The sequence below is a fragment of the Hypanus sabinus genome, chromosome 9, assembly GCF_030144855.1.
Source record: "Hypanus sabinus isolate sHypSab1 chromosome 9, sHypSab1.hap1, whole genome shotgun sequence".
Taxonomy (NCBI): domain Eukaryota; kingdom Metazoa; phylum Chordata; class Chondrichthyes; order Myliobatiformes; family Dasyatidae; genus Hypanus; species Hypanus sabinus.
The window spans coordinates 3,943,611-3,962,709 of record NC_082714.1 but is presented as its reverse complement, the minus strand read 5'-3'; the positions used below and the strand labels follow the sequence as shown (position 1 = coordinate 3,962,709).

Below are 19,099 nucleotides of genomic sequence, written 5' to 3'. Positions count from 1 at the left end.
ATCCGCAATTTCCAGGGCCACCTCCTTTAGTACCCTAGGATGCAGACCATCTGGACCTGGGGATTTGTCAGCCTTCAGTCCCATCAGTCTACTCATCACCATTTCCCTCCTAATGTCAATCTGTTTCATTTCCTCTGTTACCCTATGTCCTTGGCCCATCCATACATCTGGGAGATTGCTTGTGTCTTCCTTAGTGAAGACAGATCTAAAGTACTTATTAAATTCTTCTGCCATTTCTCTGTTTCCCATAACAATTTCACCCAATTCATTTTCCAAGGGCCCAACATTGTTCTTAACTATCATCTTTCTCTTCACATACCTAAAAAAGCTTTTGCTATCCTCCTTTATATTCCTGGCTAGCTTGCGTTCGTACCTCATCTTTTTCTCCCCGTATTGCCTTTTTAGTTAAGTTCTGTTGTTCCTTAAAAACTTCCCAATCATCTGTCCTCCCACTCACCTTAGCTCTGTCATACTTTTTTTAATGCTATGCAATCTCTGACTTCCTTTGTCAACCACTGTGGCCCCTTTCCCCCTTGAATCCTTCCTTCTCTGGGGGATGAACTGATTTTACATCTTGTGCATTATTCCCTAGAATACCTGCCATTGCTGTTCCACTGTCTTTTCTGCTAGGATATCCGTCCAGTCAACTTTGGCCAGCTCCTCCCTCATGGCTCAATAGTTTTCCCTGTTCAACTGCAACACTGACACCTCTGAGCTGCCCTTATCCTTCTCAAATTGCAGATAAAAACTTATCATATTATGATCACTACCTCCTAACGTCTCCTTTACTTCAAGATCACTTATCAAATCCTGTTCATTACATAACACTAAATCCAGAATAGCCTTGTCCCTGGTCGGCTCTTATACAAGCTGTTCCAAGAATGCATTTTGTAGGCACTCCTTATCCTAGGGTCCAGCACCAACCTGATTCTCCCAGTTCACCTGCATGTTGAAATCCCCCAAAACTACTGCGACATTACCTTTGCCACATGCCAATGTTAACTCCCTATTCAACTTGCTTATGTACCTGCATGTTATCATTTGCCTGCACTGGACTTTTTTTTGTGTGTGGATTTTACACTTTATTGTAAAATCCACACAAAATTATTATTTTTTTATATACTGCATTATTATTGTTTTCCCTTGTTCTACCTGTGTGATGATTTGACCTGTTATAAATAGTAAGCAAGACAAGCTTCTCACTATATCTTGTAGATGTGACTATGATAAACCAAGGTATCCAGTGTGACCTTTCAGTTTTTCCCTTCTACTGATGTAGGTAATACATGATGGTCCATGACGAGGCAAACTGGATCAAGAATCAGTGATAGGTGGCAAAGAATGGTGGTCAAAGAGTGTCCAGAAATCTGTAAGCAGCAGTGTACTGCAGGAACCCGGTGCTGTGAACACTGCTTTTGTCATATATAGAGATCTACACTGTATAAACTACTTGGATGACTTAGAAGCTTGTTGTCAAAACAAAAATTGGAGTAGCAGTAGATAGCAAAGAAAGCTGTAAAATAGATCAGGTGGGATGCAGATCAGCTGGAAAGTTAGGCTGAGTCGTGATAGATGGAAGTTAAACTAGACGAGTGAAGTAACGTCAAATTCTAAGAGGCAAAACACAGTAAATAACAGGGACCTCAGGATTTCTGACATACAGATGTCCGAATTTCCCTTAAAATGGCGACAGGTGGATAGAGAGCATTTGAGACGGACCTGACAGAGACCTCAGGATTTCTGACATACAGACAGACTGTGAAGTTCAAGTACAAAGTTTCTTTAAAATGGCGACAGGTGGATAGAGAGCATTTGAGACGGACCTGACAGAGACCTCAGGATTTCTGACATACAGACAGACTGTGAAGTTCAAGTACAAAGTTTCTTTAAAATGGCGACAGGTGAAGAGGGCAGTGAAGAGAGCATTTGATATGGTTGCTTTCTTAGACCAGGGCACTGTGTACAGGAGGTGGGATGTCACACTGGTTAGGCTACACACGCAGTACTGTGTACATCTCTGCTCACCACAGTCCAGGAAGCATTAGAAAGAATAAAGAAGGAATTCATTATGGTGTTGTGTGGAATGGAGGACTGCAGTTACATAAGGGAAGGTCTGGACAGGCTGGAGTTATTCACACATAGGACGCCGAGGGATGACCTTGTTGAGGTTTATAAAACTATGAGGGGCACAGAAAGAATCTTTTACCTAGGGTGGGGGGGGGGGTGTAAAACAAAAGGGCATACATTTAAAGTGGAAGGGGAGAGATCTGTAGGAGACCTGAGGGGCAGGTTTTTTTTTCCACAAGACACTGGTGGGTATATGCACTTAGCTGCCAGGGGAATGGTAGAGACAGAGATGATTACAAAATTTGATAAGTTCTACAATAGCAAAGAAGAGAAGGATTTGGCCTAGAGCAGGCCAATGGGATTAGTGTAAAATGGTGTGGATGAGTTGGGTCATAGGACCCATTTCTGTTCTGTACAACCTCGTGATTCACCTTGTATCAATTCCTCCCAATCAACATAACATTTTCTCTGTAAAGTTATCGAGAACTTTTCTCCAAAAGCACTGACACTTAATCTCCTTTTATATTCACTTGCTCCAATCATGGGAGATTTGGTTTCACTATTTACAAGTCAGTCACTTGCACCATTAATTTGTTTCGTGGTTTCAGCACTATAAGGTTACATATATTTGTAAAGACAAATAATTTTGATAACAGCCAGCGTCATTAGAGTTGCTTGCTAAGAGCAGACTAACCACTTACCTTGTCCAGAGGTTACAACGAACTGCTGCAACCCTAGATAAACCTCCAGGTTATCCTGCAAGATGGGAAACTAGGGACAGAAAAACAAGAAGTAAACACAACTAAAAGGAACAATTCTAGAATAATTTGTTGAATTATTTGTGAAGTTATTGCAGGAACAGCAGTGGATAACCAGGGACCTTTCTGCTTTCTGAAATAGTTCAATTCCAGCTAACAGTGATGGAACAGGAAAACTGTCAGATGTAGTCAACAGTGTTTCCAGGCTGAACCAAACCCAATTAGTCTTAAATTCCAATGGACAAAGACCTGTTATCCAGCTAGTCCCAATACACAGAGATGAAAAGTGTCAGCTTTAATGCAGTAAGCATGACTTCATTAGAAATCTTCAAATGTAACATTGCTATTCAAGGAGAGTGTCAGAATACAGTTTGCTGAACATCTGTGATTAGGAAAGTGCTGGAAACCATCATTGAACACTATATCCCATTGCTATAATACTGAACAGTCCCCTAGTATGATAAGATAGCCTCTTTACTGTCTACCTTCTTTGTTAACTGTGGCACTGTACTCTGCAGTTATTGTTTCCCTTGTCCTATTCTCAATGTAATGAAATGATCTGCAAGAACAGCAGTATGCAAGTCAAAGATTTTCACTGTACCTTGGTACATGTGACAGTAATAAACAATTTTATCAGTTTGAGGTTAAATCCAGACATTTAGAAAGACAGAAAGATAATCAGGCAAATCAAACAGGCTTTATGAAAGGGAAATTGTATTTGGTGATTTTGTTGGGGTTCTTTGATGAGGCAGTATGGGTAAAGGGGAACAAGTAGATATTGTACTGGATATCTCTATTCAATAAGGTGTTGCACAAAAAAATGATCGTATAAGAACAATACACACAAAACAGGAGTAAACCATTCACCCCTTCTTTCAATATGAAAGCCATTCTACCCTGGGACCAATTCCTCCTGTGTTCAAATACCTTTGGTCTCAATTCCCTAACAACCCAAAAAAACTGCAGATGCTGGAAATCCAAAACAAAAATGAGAAAATGCTGGAAACACAAAATGCTGGAGGAACTCAGCAGTTTAGGCAGCAGCTATGGAAATGAATAAACAGTTGATATTTCAGGCCGAGACCCTTCAGCAGGACTGGAAAGGAAGGGGGAAGATTGTAGAATAAAAGGTGGCGGGAAGGGAAAGGGAAGTGGGGCAAGCTGGAAGGTGATAGGTGTAGCCATGTGGTGGTTGAAAGGGGACTGAAATTAGAAGCAGAGAGGTGACAGGTGGAAAATGCAAAGGTTTGGAGAAGAAAGCAGCTGACAGAAAAGGAGAATGGACCATGGAGAAAGAAGGAGGGACATCGGGGGAGGTGATAGGCAGGTGAGGAAGAGGTAAGAGGCCAGAGTGGGGATTAGAAGAAAAAGGGAAAGGAAAAGGGAAAAAGTACGGAAGGAAAAATCAAGTTTGTGCCAACAAATTGGAGGCTATTCATACGGAAAATGAGGTGTTGCTCCTCCACTCTGAGAGTGGCAGAAGAGAAGGCCATAAACCCACATGTTGGAACGGGAATGGGGATGTGTGGCTGCTGGAAAATTCTGCTTTCTGCAGATGGAGCAGAGTCGACCAACAAAGCAGTCCCCAAGAATAAGTCGATTAACACGACGATGCCGGAGGCTGCATTGGAGCACTGGATATAATAGACGACCCCAACAAATTTACAGGTGAAGTGTTGCATTGCCTGGAAGCCAAGAATTTCTCAGCAGGTTAGTTTACAGCTGTGGGATGAGAAACAGGGTTAACGTTCTGGGTCTGAGATCCTTCATCGCAAATAAAGAGGAGAAAGTTGTAAAGCTGCAAGAGTGTGGCAGGATGATATCTCCAATAGGGTGAATTCGGGGTGACCACAGGGATCCCTAACATTATCTCCTTCTACTGTAGATATTCCTAATGATCCAGTGTCTACAACATTCTCTCTGATACACCTCCTCAGGATCTAGTATGCTTCAGTAACATCATCCTTCATCCTTTTAAACTCCAAATACAAACATAGCCTGCTTAGCCACAGTAAGACAATCTCCTCAGCTGGGAATGAGGTTGGTGAGATTCCTCTGACTGCTGACACAGTGACTAACTCAGGAATCATGGGGTACCATAGAGATTATTCTTGACATCTGAGTATAGAAGAGACCATAAGACATAGAACTAGAATTAGGCCATTTGGCCCATCAAGTCAGATCTGCACTTCATCCTCCCTCTCAACCCCACTCTCCTGCATTCTTCCCGTAACCTTTGATGCCCTGACTAATCAAGAACCCATCAACCTCTGCTTTAAATATATTCAATAACTTGGCCTCCACAACCATCAGTGAATTTCACAGATTCACCACCCTCTGGGTAAAGAAATTCCTCCTAATCTCGGTTCTAAATGGGTGTCCTTCTATTCTGAGGCTGTGCACTCCGGTCCAGTACTCTCCTACTATAGAAAACATGCTCACCACATCAAGGTCTTTTAATATTCAATAGGTTTCAATGAAATCTCTCCCTCATTCTTAAACTCCAGCAATTACAGGTCTAGAGTCAAAAATGCTCTTTGTACGTTAACCCCTTCATTCCTGGAGAGAAGAGAAGTGGTGTTAAGATGAGGATTTTACTGAATGGCAGAACAAGATCCAAGAAGCAGCCGGATTATCTTTGTGCCTGTTTACTTTGTGTGGTGTTGACCCAGATGGAGGTGTGGGGATTGGGATTACTGTGTGCAGGGAGTACAGGTAGTAGACTTGGCCAAATCTGGGTGGCTGTCACCCTGTTTTACTGTAATATCCTGTAAATTCTACTCACGATTGTAGAAAATGCGTGGGAAGGAAGAAGCTCCATCACTTTGGCCACCACCTCTAAACTCTGCCGTAGATACCGCTGCCACTCAGTCTGTTGCTGCAGAGAGAAAGGAGCTCACGGTTACAGGGGCACACCTCTATGGGTTCATAAGATCTCTGTGTATAAACAAGCTACATTAAAAACCTTTTTCCTTAAATGTCACATACTCTCATGAATGCACTCAACTAAACATCCGCTGTATACAGTATATCCAGCTGAAGAATTTTTTAGTCTGTAGGGCGCCACAGTAACATAGCTGTTAGCGTGACAATAGTACTGCTGGGGGTGTTGGAATTCAATTCCCATGTTGTCTATAAGGAGTTTGTACATTGTCTCCATGTACGTGTAGGTTTCCTCTGGGTACTTCTGTTTCCTCCCACATTCCATGGTTAGTAAATTAATTGGTCATTGTAAGTTGTCCACAAGACACAGGAGCAGAATTAGGCCATTCAGTCCATTGAGTCTGCTCTGCCATACCATCATAGCTAATCCTGGATCCAACTCAACCCCATACTGCCCTGATCAGGAAATGGTCAACTTCCACCTTAAATATACCCAGGGACTTGTCTCCACTGCAGTCTGTGGCAGAGCATTCCACAGATTCACTACTCTGACTAAAAAATATCCTCCTTACCTCTGCTCTAAAGGGTCATCCCTCAATTTTGAGTCTGTGCCCTCTAGTTCTGGAAAACCCCACCATAAGAAACATCCTCTCCACATCCACCTTATCTCATCTTTTCAACATTTGGTATAGGTTTCAATGAGATCCCACATTCTTCTAAATTCCAGTGAGTACAGGCTCAAAGCTGCCGAACGTTCCTCATATGTTAACCCCTTCATTCCTGTGAACCTCCTCTGGACTCTCTCCAATGACAACACATCCTTTCTGAGATATGGGGCCCAAAACTGTTGACAATACTGTGTTGACAATACTGTTGACAGTGCTGCTTTATGCTGGATATTAACCTACTGGTACTCCTTTTAGGCTACGTCCACACTAGACTGGATAATTTTGAAAACTCCGGTTTTGTGTAAAAACCAAGTGCTTTTCAAAATACCTTTGTCCACATTAAAACAGGTATTTGGGCAAATCTCCCCCTACTGGGTATGCATAGGACACATCTACAGAAAACAAGTGACATGTTTGGTGTCGAATCTCACTGTGAAAGTGCGCGTTTGCGCAATTACAGACTAGAAAAACTTAAAAGGAAATTGCCAAATGATGGACAGCTGTTGGCTCTGGCGCAGGAGGACATGGAGGCAACCGACTGGGAGTTCACGGACGGTATGACCCAGGTGACAATGAACAGTGAAAAACTGACACACTGTTGCATTAATAAAGCACCTTGTTAAATGTATAAAACATGTCTGCATCAGTGTTTCCATACAATGTTATGTTAGGCTGCTACACATCTATTGTCAGAGAAGTATTTGCATAAATAGGTAAACCACCTTCATACAAGCAAGAACAGAAAACAGGGCAAAGTGAGTACAGGTGGACCCGTTTTTCAAACGTTTGCTTTATGACAGCTCGCTGTTATGAAAAAAGACACCCACTTTATACTTGTGTTTACCCCGAGAAAGACTACCATGATTGTGAAGCCTTGTGTGGGCGGTTGTGAGGGCATGCGTGTATGTGCGTAGGCGTGTACGTGCTGATTTTTTTTTTCTCCAAATCGATTTCAGCTTGCTGTCTTCCCAGTTTTGATAAGTGAAACTACACCATACATACAATATTTCTACTTTATATAAGCTGTATATTTATCATATCATTCCTGCTTTTACTATATGTTTGTGTTATTTTAGGTTTTATGTTTTATTTGGTATGATTTGGAAGGTTACTTTTTGGGTCTAGGAACACTCAAAAATTTTTTTGCATATAAATTAATGGTAATTGCTTCTTTGGCTTAACGGTTCCATAGGAACCCTCTACCTTCGGATAGCGGGGGAAGCCTGTATACCTATTTATTCAGTAATTTATGGGTCAAAGTATTTGGTGAGTACATTTCTAACTCTGCTGGCTTCAGTCTCGATGCCATCTGTTCTGAAATTGTTAGGTTGTGTGGGGTGTTGCGTTCAAGAAAACAATGAAATGCCGTGCTGCCCCCACCATCTGTTCCGGCCGTCGTGACAGCGTTTAAAAAAAATCTCCAGTTACCCTGTCCACACTACTCTGCCCAATCGACATTTTCAAATTTACACACTCTGGAAGGCGTTTTAGAAAAGCTCCGTTTTCGGGGGAGAAAAACGCCATTTCAGTATGGACGGAGTGTCAAAACGAGGAGAAAAAGCTTTGGTTATGGATTTATCCAGCCTTAGTTTTGATGATCCAACGTGACTGTGTAGTCACCAATACCAGTAACCAGAAAACTGCCACTCAATCACCACAGAAAGCAATCCTGTTGCTCAAACCTGGCTTGGCAGCTAACTCCAGTGGTGTCCATTTTCATTTGAACTCTCACACCGGAATACCAGCAGTCCTACTGAAAACTCTAATGCACTTGTGTGGATTTGGTTGGGTACAAAGGAAAGAGGGGCTTTTTGAGCATCGCAATTAGCTCCAACAAGATGCTAGTTAAGTTATATAAGCATATGATAAAAGCCACCAATACTCAGACTTTGCTCATCCATCCATCCTGCTGTCTGGGGCAGATGGGGGCAGATGAGAAGCTGGATTTTTCTTCACACCAGCCCACCTTCAAGTTTGTATCGCAGATATTAAAGATACAGGTTGATAAAAATAAATTCTGTTCGTCTTTGTGAGACTTGCCAGTTCAGGATCAATCCCTTCTCTGGCATACTTACATCATCATCCAGGGTCTCGTCATCTAGTTCCTCCAACTGGGCTTGGTTGTAGCGGAACTGCACGCGATGCAAAACCTCAGTCAACAGCATAACTAACGCACCTTTGTACCTGTGAGAAAAGCAGGAAACGGTGACACTCACAAAGCAAATGAACTTTGGCACTCAATGAATTAGGGCAAGAAACCTGGCTAATGCCCATCACCATAGATATGTTTGCCTTTCATAAATGCTGCTTCTTTATTTTGTAACAGCGACAGACTGCAGTTATAAGACCATAAGACGTCGGAGCAGAATTAGGTCATTCAGCCCATCGAATATATACAATTCCATCATGGCCGATTAATTATCCCTCTCAACCCTATTATCTTGCTTTCTCCTGTAACCTTTGATGCTCTAAGAAAGAACCTAAGAACTTCCGCTTTAAATATACCCAATAATTTGTCTCCACAGCTGTCTGCGTGACAATGAATTCCACATATTCATCACCCTCTGACTAAGGAAATTCTTCCTTATCTCTGTTCTAAAGGGACATGGGGCTCTGGAGTCCAGTAATTGGTTTTTGACACAGAGAAATGTTAAAATCTCACTCCAAGCCATGGATCCACCAGCACTACTGATCACAGAACAGCTCACCTCTAGGCTTATCAACGGGGCTGAACAAGGACAAGACCATGAGATGTGTTTGATCGTGATGCTCAGAGGTTCTGAAGTAAAGAATGATGCATAAAACAGTGGTTGTTTTGTTAGGTGTCACAAGAACAAAGGCCAAACAGAATAAGGGCCGAGAGCAAAGAAATCATGGTCATTTTCTACAAAAACTAGCTTCAACTAAAAAAAAACACACAACATGCCAGTGATAACAATTAACCTATAAAATGGCCAGCTTTAAACCATAAGACCACAGGGGAACGAGAGGTGATCTTACAGACCTCATAAAATTATGAGAGGCACATACAGGGTCAACTCTGCCATGATCCAAGCCTGAATGCCAAAGGAGGAGGGTTGGGCACAGGGCTAGCAACCTCATCCTGTAAAAACCCAGAGCTACTGAAATGCCTACAGAAGCTGCAAAGATAGAGGAAGGATATTTGTCTGGATGACATATGAAATCGTGTGGGGAAAGCAGAAGCCAGAGGGCCTCTGGCAAGCCTAAGCCCCAGAGAGAGTGATGGGTTTAAAGAGAAGAGTGGTCAACATGCACAGTCTTTTAACCAGGGTAAAAAGAACAAGAACTAGAGGGCATAGGTTTAAGATGAGAGGAAACGGATTGAATAGGAACCTGAGGGGCAACTTTTCCCACACCCAGAGGATGATGAGTATATTGAACAAGCTGCCAGAGGAAGTGGTTGAAGCAGGTACATAATTAACATTTAAAAGGTTCTTAGACTGGTACAGAGATAGGAATAGTTTAGAGGGAAGTGGGCCAAACTTAGGCGAGAATCATGTTTGGCACAGACCAGCTGGGCCAAAGGGCCCACTTCCAAGCTGTATGACTCAAATGGTTTCCACATGAAGAATTTATGTTACTTACAGTGATCAGTAATGTTGAAGGTGTGAGCTTGGTGTGACTTCAAGCTCATTCAAAAGAGCCCTCAACCACACATTCACTCTGAACCTATTTTAATCTGATTCATTTTTCACCAACTCCTACCACTCACCAATACACTAAACACAATTTGCTGCAGCCAATTAAGCAATTAACATACCTTTGTGATGTGGGAGGACACCAGGGAACCCAGGGGAGATTCACACAGTCACAGGGAGGACGTGTAAACTTCACACAGAAAGCAGCGGTGGAGGTCAGGATTGAACTTAGTGTCACTGAACTGCACATATGTGTGTATATAACAAACAAAATAACATTCCCCCAGACCACAGTGCACCCACAGCACATGAAATAAAACTATCACAAGTTAATAAAATATAATTTAAAATGCATGCAGTGTGTAGCAGAGGTAAATAGTACAGTAAACTTCTCACTGTCCCAGTGATGAGACCTTAGAGGTGGCAGGGTGTTCATTAGTCTCTGGCAGTCCTGGTCCTGATGCTCCTGTACCTGCTTCCTGCCAGTAATGGTCAAAGAAATCATGGGATGGGTGGTAGGGACCCTCATTAACACTTCAGGCCCTTCGTATACAACTCTCCTGTGAGTGTCACAAATAAGGGGGAGAGCGATCATCTGCCTTGATGATCTTGCAGTTTCTACACAAAGACACGGTGGTGTTTCTGTAGAAAGGTTTCAGAATGGGGACAGGCACTGAGACAGTGGCACTAACATCAGTACCACTGTGCTACTCAGTTCCTTTTGTCAGTGTAACCTCAACTACTTCAACAAGATGGCAGCCATGTACCACAAAAACAAATTCCGGAACAAAATAGTTTCACAGAAGTTTAAATAGATGAAATCAAACAATGATCCAGATCACTGAGGATTAACAAACATCCAATTCAAGTTTCTCCAGAGAGGTCTGACTAGCAGATACAACCTGCTTGCAGAATTACACAGAAAAGAAAAAACTTTGGATTAGTGGAATGCATTTGCAGGAGGAAAAAGTGGTTGCAAGCTGTCTCTTATTCAGAACTTGCATATCAAAGCAGAACTTTAAATTCACTACCGTGGCCAACACGGCACAGCATGCAAATCACATGAGATTCCACAAATGCTGGAAATCTTCAGCAACACACACAAAATGCTGGAGGAGCTCAGCAGGTCAGGCAGCATCTAGAGAGGAATAAAGTTGATGGTTCAGGCTGAGATTTGACAAAGGGTCTTGGCCAGATTCATCAAATGTTTATTCCAAACAATTTTCAGTTTCATATAAATGAGAACTACTCATTTTGCAGAGAAGTCACACTGTGATCTTTTGCAGAAACTATTTGTTGTATGCGTCTGTCCGGAAATGCATGTAATTTTGGGTTTTTTTATAGTGTAGTATCACTTCAAATAGAAGTGGTTGTATAATAGTGTCACAGCCACTGTATAAACATTAGTAAGTTTGCACATAAAGACTACATCGCCAAGATTTGCATCAACTATTCTCCATGTCCATCTTGGGGAACAGGGTCTTAGCAGTAAAACAAGGAGTACATACTACAGATACCACTATGCAACAAGTTCAGAGACTCCCACAGCTATTTCCTCCTCCCTCTACCTTGTTTCCTACAAGGATTCATTGCATTCCCCATTTCCTCTGTCATATCTGTTCTGATGATGAGTCTTCCGGTGAAGGGTGGCTGGAAAATACCTTCCTTTTCCTTTAACTGTGGTTTCCCTCCACAACAAATAACAGTGTCTCCCCTATCAGTTCCTTCCATAAAGGAAATGGGTATGGGCCTTCTTTAGCACTCCACCATAACCACGCTCAATGGATCACATTAGTTCTACATTGCCACCTTCTGGCCACCAGCAAGTTCCACCAGGAGACTCTTCTTTCCTGTACTCCCAAGGGAGTGTTCCCTCCAGAACCTCCTGGTTCACTCTCCGAGCTCCACCTATCATTCCCCTTTTCATTGTAATTTCTCGTGCAACCTCATTCATGCCCTTTAACTCTTCCCATTCCACCATCCACCCATCAGGTCAAGCAGTAACTCATAATGCTTCTCACCCAGTAGTCAGCACAGCTCTCTCCAAGCTCACTTCAGAGAAACCAAATACAGGTAGACTGCTCTGTACAACACCATTCCGTGCCATTTTAATGATCCTTCCAACTCCTCAACCCCAGTCTTTGGTCTTCTACACTGCTCCAAGGAAGCCAAAATAAGCTCATGGAATAGCAACATCTTCCGTACAGAAACACTACAGCTTTCCAAATTCAATATTGAACATTAATTTTTCAGATGCCTAGCCTCTTTAGTTTGTGTCAGAATATGGTCAGAAGCACCCCCCCCCCCCCCCCCGGCCCATGAGCTACTGCCAAGTTCTACCTCTCACAATTCCAGGGAAACTGTTTATTTCACAAAATTTCTCTGGAAGTCCTCATTCATCTGTTAACCAAGCAGCTCCAACAGCTGTGTGTAACCTAGACAATCCGGACTCCCACTTTTCACAGATATTTTCTTCATTAGCACCATAAGACATAGCAGGATATTAGGCCATTAGGCCCATCAAGTCCACTCTACCATTTCATCATGATTGATTTTTTTTCTCTCTCAACCCCATGCCCTTGCCTTTTTCCAGTAACTTTTGATGCCCTTACTGATCAGGAACCTATTAACCTCTGCTTTACGTATACTTAACCACTCTCCACAGTCTACAACTGAAAAGATCCCGTATTGTTGAAGGATCAGGATTGTGCCTGGGTGTATTCAATAAAGCAAAGAAAATTTTCAGAGCACTCAGCTTCTAAACAGAGTCCATTTGTTCATAATGTCCTAGTTAGGGAATTGAAGCTCAAGGGAAAACAGGTATTTGGTACCGATGGATAGTGAGGCGTGGTGAAGATAACCCAGGTACCTAATTTCCAGGTTTCCAGATATGAACTCACTGAAGCTCAGTCAAGATTATGTAGGTCTTTTAATTTGAAAAGATACAGCAGCAAAGAAGTTAGACTAGAACAGCACACTCCTGTGAATTTAAATGGACCAGAATGGTATCATTATTCTAATGGTCAAGCAGAAACTAGTCTGCAATGATTTTAGGAATGTCTCAGCACACCAAGATGCTTCTGTTCAAATCCCTGTCTTGGTTTTCTTTAAAAGTGTGTGAAAGTTTCCTTCACATTAAATCACTGTTTTCTTGAACAAATAGAAAACCACTTCCCTGAAGACAACTGTCACCTGTCACAGATGAGGAAAATACTTCTGTGTGATAGGAAGAATCTGTTCTGTTTATTGATCATATGATCTTACAGTTCCCATTAACTGGAACATTTGCTCTTGACATTCATCTAACAGAGTTGGGAAGACTTTTGACACCAGGCTAGATTGGATGCCTGTCCTCAATTAAACTGTGAACCCGCTGCAAATTCAAAGTCCCGCCCCACCCCCATCACAGATCTTTTCTTTTTTTCTTCCCCCCTCACCCCCACCACAATGTACCACCAGGTTCAAGGACAGGTTTGATCCTGCTGTCGAACAGACCCCTAATACAGTAAACTGGACTCTGCCTGCACTGCACTCTCTCTGTAACCTAACACTTCGTCCTACCCTCTGTGCACCTACATGAAATAATTTGTAAGAATGGCACGTAGGACAAGTTTTTCACCATGACGATAATAAACCCATTAAATTCACCTGCATACAAACCTACAGACTCCCACAGCTACCTAGACTATTCCTGTCTCCTGCATCACCACAGCCACAAATTCACCTGGTCTATTTCCGACACCTCCCTCCCCTTTCTAGATCTTTCTGTTTCCATCTCTGGAGACAGCCTATCCACCAATGTCTACTACAAACCTACAGACTCCCACAGCTACCTAGACTATTCCTCCTCCGATCCCGTCTCCTGCAAAAATGCTATCCCTTTCTCTCAATTCCTCTGCCTCCGCTGCATCTGCTCTCAGGATGAAGCCTTTCATTCTCAGACAAAGGAGATGTCTTCCTTTTTTAAAGGGGCTTCCCTTCGTCCACTATCAACTCTGCCCTCCATCGTGTCTCCCATATTTCACGCACCTCTGCCCTCACCCCATCCCCCCGCCAGCCCACCAGGGAGAGTCCCCCTGGTCCTCACCCATCACCCTAACAGCCTACAGATCCAATGTACAGTCCTCCATAATTTCTGCCACCTCCTATGGGAGCCCACCACCAGACACATCTTCCCCTCCCCCCCACTCTCGGCTTTCCGCAGGGATCACTCCTTACACGACTCCCTTGTCCATTCATCCCCCCAACCCTCCCCACCTCCCTCCCTCCAGGCACTTATCCATGCAAACGGAAGAAGTGCTACACCTGCCCCCACACTTCTTCCCTCACCACCATCCTAGGCCCCAGACAGTCCTTTCAGGTGAGGCACCACTTCACCTGCGAGTCAACTGGGGTGATATACTGTATCCGGTGCTCCCGATGTGGCCATTTATACATTGGGGAGACCCGCCGCAGACTGGGAGACCATTTCGCTGAACACCAGTGCTCGGTCCTCCAGCAGTGGCGGGATCTCCCTGTGGCCACACACTTCAATTCCACAGACCACTGCCACTCCAACATGTCTGTCCATGGCCTCCTCTACTGTCAAGATGAGGCCTCAAGCAGGTCGATGGAGCAATACCTTATCTCCTGCCCAGGCAGCCTCCTACCTGCCGGCATGAACATTCAACTCACAGACTTCCAGTTGTGATGGCTAGTGGGCCATGTGTTTAACTGGTCAACAGCCTGCTGAAGGACACTTAGCCACCCCTGCAGCTTGCGAGAGGGTGTCAGTGTGAATTTTTTCCTTGAGCAGGCCGTTCATTTTTTCAATTAAGCCCCATGCCTGGGGGTGGTGGGGTATATGGAACAGCCACGAGATCCCCGCCTCAGCCGCCCAAGTCTGGGCTTTGGTCAGTGTGAGCCCTGATCGGATTGTACCTCCCATGGGACCCCATAGAGAGAGGAGAGGTGCTGTAATCCTCTGATGGTGCCGTTCTGGTCGGCCCTCTCACAGGGCACCGCCACCAGGACACCTGAGTATGCGTCCACCATCGTGAGGACATACTGTTTCTTATTCTGTCGCGGGAGCGGTCCAATATAGTCGATTTGCCATACCTGACCCACACCCGTGCCGCGACAAATGTGGCCCGGTGGCCTATCGGCCAGTCCCGTGGCCTGACTTGCTGCCAGATGGGGCAGTTATCTACAGAAGTTTTACATTGATCGAGTGTCAAAGCAACAGCGAATTGTTCAGCCAAGCGCCACGTGCCATCGGGCACCTAAGTGGCCACCTTTGCGGTGTGCCCATGCAGCTAGTGCACTGGGGTCGGTGTCAGGGGTGGAAGTGGTGGCAGATGATATTTGGGCAGACTGGTCCACGGCAGTGTTAAACGTTGCCTCTTCATTATCTTTCCGGGTATGGGCATCCACATGGTGGACAGAAATTTTTCTGTGGGTAGCCTGGTCCCAAATGAAACGCCAGTGGTGCTGTCCCCAGAGGGGACGTCTGTGTATTTCCCACCCCATGTCTTGCCACCGGGCCATCCACACTGCAATGCCGTTAGCTACTGCCCAGGAGTCAGTGTAGATGTGGACTGGTCCGGTCGTGTTTTGGAGGGTGAGGGCTACTGCCGCCAGCTCGGCAAGTTGACTGGAACCCCCCTCCCCCTCGGTGGTTAAAATTCTACGCGTGGCGGGATGAATTGCTGCCGCTTCCCAAAATTGTTTACCCCCTTTCCAGCAGCTGAAGCCGTCTGTGAACCAGGCGTGCAGTTTGCTGTTGGGGTCGAGGGAATCGAAGGGTTGACCCCAACATGCTGGGGTGGGTTGTACCTCGGGGATGTCCGGGGCAGGGTCCTGGGACTGGGTGAAAGCTGTGACCTGTCCATGGAGACGGCTGACCCCTTCAGGACCTGGCTCAGCCCGGTCTGCAATGTACCACTTCCACTTGACAATGGAGGACCTCTGGGCACAGCCCTCCTTGTGGGTAGAATCGGGGGACTTGACCCATCACATTATGGGGAGATGGGGGTGAAGGACGACAGGGTCGATGCCTGTATGTAGATCTCTAGTGCCTAGGAAAGACATTCTTGCCATAGAGGGAGTACAGAGAAGGTTCACCAGATTGATTCCTGGGATGGCAGGACTTTCATATGAAGAAAGACTGGATCAACTAGGCTTATACTCACTAGAATTTAGAAGATTGAGGGGGGATCTTATTGAATCATATAAAATTCTAAAGGGATTGGACAGGCTAGATGCAGGATGATTGTTTCCGATGTTGGTGAAGTCCAGAACGAGGGGTCACAGTTTAAGGATAAAGGGGAAGCCTTTTAGGACTGAGATGAGGAAAAACTTCTTCACACAGAGAGTGGTGAATCTGAGGAATTCTCTGCCACAGGAAACAGTTGAGACCGGTTCATTGGCTATATTTAAGAGGAAGTTAGATATGGCCCTTGTGGCTAAAGGGATCAGGGGATATGGAGAGAAAGCAGGTACAGGGTTCTGAGTTGGATGATCAGCCATGATCATACTGAATGGTGGTGCAGGCTCGAAGGGCTGAATGGCCTACTCCTGCACCTATTTTCTATGTTTCTACGTTTCTGTTAGGTGTTTTGTGGCGAGGAGCACCAGGTAGCAGGCTAGTAGCTGGCGCTCAAAGGGGCTGTAGCGCACTGCCGTTTCAGGTAGGGACTTAGTCCAGAAACCGAGGGGGACTATGCCCTGGGGTCTTCTGCCAGAGGCTCCACTCGGCAACCGTCTTGCTCGCTGAGACCTGCAACTCAAAAGGCAGACCCGCCTGGCGGGAAGAAAGTGGCATGGCTTGTTCCACCGCTTGTTTCGCTGTATCAAAGGCAGCCTGTTCCGCTGGCCCCCAAAGAAATGTGGATTTTTTTTCTGGAGATCCTATAGAGAGGCCGGAGAAGGTATATGTGGGGTACAAGTGGGGTATATGCTGCCGCCAATAGCCCAGGAGCCCCACAAATCTTTGAGGGGACGGCAAGATTTAAAATTTTATTTTTAGCAGCATCGGGTATGCTTCTGTGCCTGGAGTTCCACTGTACTCCAAGGAAAATGACACCTTGATCCTGGATCTTTTCCATATTAATGACCCAGCCCCGTCCCCTGAGGGATTCGATTAACATGTGAAGGGCCTTTGACACAATGGTCTCAGAAGGACCTTGGAGAAGAATATCGCCTATATAACGTGCAATCGAAATCTCCTGCGGGAATTGGATGTTGTGTAAATCGCGGGAGACAAGGCCATGGCAGATAGTGGGGCTGTGAATGTAGCCTTGGGGCAGGCGACAAAATGTGTATTGTCTGCTGTCCCAAGTAAAGGCAAACTGGTCTTGGCTATCTGTGTGCAGGGGAATCGAGAAAAATGCGTTCGCTAAATCGACAACAGCGTACCAGGGTTTATGGGGTACAATGTCAGGTACAGCGACGGCGAGGTGGGGTGCAGCCTTGTTCAATTGCCTATAATCAACGGTCATCCTCCGGGAGCCGTTCCTCTTACGGACGGGCCAAATGGGGCTATTGAAAGGTGAGGCAGTGGTTCTAATAATTCCCTCCCGTAACAGGGCTTGAATGGAGTCTGCGATTTCTTGGCGCACCCCCCCTCCCCGGCACCCTGTACTGACTGTTACAGATGATCTTGGGGGGGTGGGGGGAATAACAATTGGCTCCCACTTAGCCGCCCAGATGACAATAGTGGCTCGCGCGATGCCGAAGGTGAACTTGCCCGTTTGTTTCAAGTGATTGTCCCTTTAAAACATTGATCCCGAGGATACATTCCAGGGAGGAGGCAATAAGGACTTGTACACGTCTGGGGGAATGGTTGCCTATGGCTAGGCGAAGGGTGACCTCCCTAGCGGGTAAAAGGGAGACCCCCAATCCCTCTATCTGCATGTCCATACCCCTCCATAAGGCAGGATTGCCTGGGATAATGGTGTGCTGGGCGCCTGTGTCGACAAGCGCCATCCACCTCTGTGTGCTTCCCTTTCCCCAGTGTACTGTGACGGGTATATGTGGCCTCAGGTCCCCCGGGCGGGAAAGGGTGAGAGAGCAAATGTGCCAGGGGCCCTGGCCTTCATCCTATGGGAGGGGGGAAGAGGGCTGCCATGCCGGGGGTGAGGCACTTTGCTGGTGGAGGTGGGACATTTCCTGCCTGACGAGCTGTCTGAGTTCTGCTTTGAGGGCCTTCGAGACAGCTTCAGGTAGGGGAGGCACGGAGGGTGGCTCAGTGTGGGCATGGTCTGGCCTGGCGGTCTTTTTGTAACTAGTCTTCCCCCTGCAATGCTCGTTCCACAGAGCATATAGGTTGGGGGTGGGGATGCCATCTATATTGTTACGATCCACGCCTGCACGCAGCAGGTCCGTGTACAGCTGCCTGCGTGTATATCTGAGAGGGACAGCGTCTCGGGCCGTTGTCTCCGTCTTGCGGACCTGTGTAGGTGCCCCCCTCTGCATATATTCTAATCCCTCCAGGAGGGTGATGGCATCCCGTACGGTCCTACCGCTGGCTGGTGCCATGAGGGGCAGGATTACTGACTTCAGATCGGGGCGTGCGGTAGTGACCAAGTATCCTGCTCGGGCACCCGTCACTTGTGTGTTTTCAAGGAAGTTACGGTCGCAGGCACCCTGATAGATGCCGTTGACCAGTGCCCATTCCCTGATAACCCGGGTGCCCTCACTGACCGTACCCCATTGCGGGCGCCCGTGTAGATCCCACTCCAGAAGTGTGGGATAGCGAGCTTGTATCGCGGTCACTACCCGATCCCACAGGGTTGTGCCGTCGCGGATTTCAGCTTGTGGCACCCGCAGCGCATTGTTTATGCTCTGCTGGTCAGAGAGGCTTCCCAGGGCGCTTGCCTCCTGATGGGAGAGGCTGAGGTTGGGGACCCCTCGTCCCACAGTCGGAGCAGCCAGGCGGCCCAGGTGCTCGCCTGGTTGTTGGCGGTATCGATCCGCCAATTGGGTCAGCTCCTTGGGGGAGAAGTCCCAGGTCTCTGTGGTCTGGGAGTGACTGGGGAAGGTCCGACTGTCTCCCCCTCGTTCCCTTCCTCCCTCCGGTAAACCT

General features: G+C 45.8%; 1 protein-coding gene across 1 annotated transcript in view; it reads right to left on the bottom strand.

The window, feature by feature from the left end:
* Window positions 1-19,099, bottom strand: part of xpo6 (exportin 6) — a 166,215-nt gene that overhangs the window by 40,062 nt on the left and 107,054 nt on the right. The window contains exons 10-12 of the mRNA XM_059978874.1: window positions 8,452-8,560; window positions 5,611-5,703; window positions 2,769-2,838 (exon numbers count right to left, since the gene is read on the bottom strand). Of these exons, the coding sequence (XP_059834857.1) occupies window positions 2,769-2,838; window positions 5,611-5,703; window positions 8,452-8,560 (272 nt within the window). The remainder of the gene's footprint in view (window positions 1-2,768; window positions 2,839-5,610; window positions 5,704-8,451; window positions 8,561-19,099) is intronic.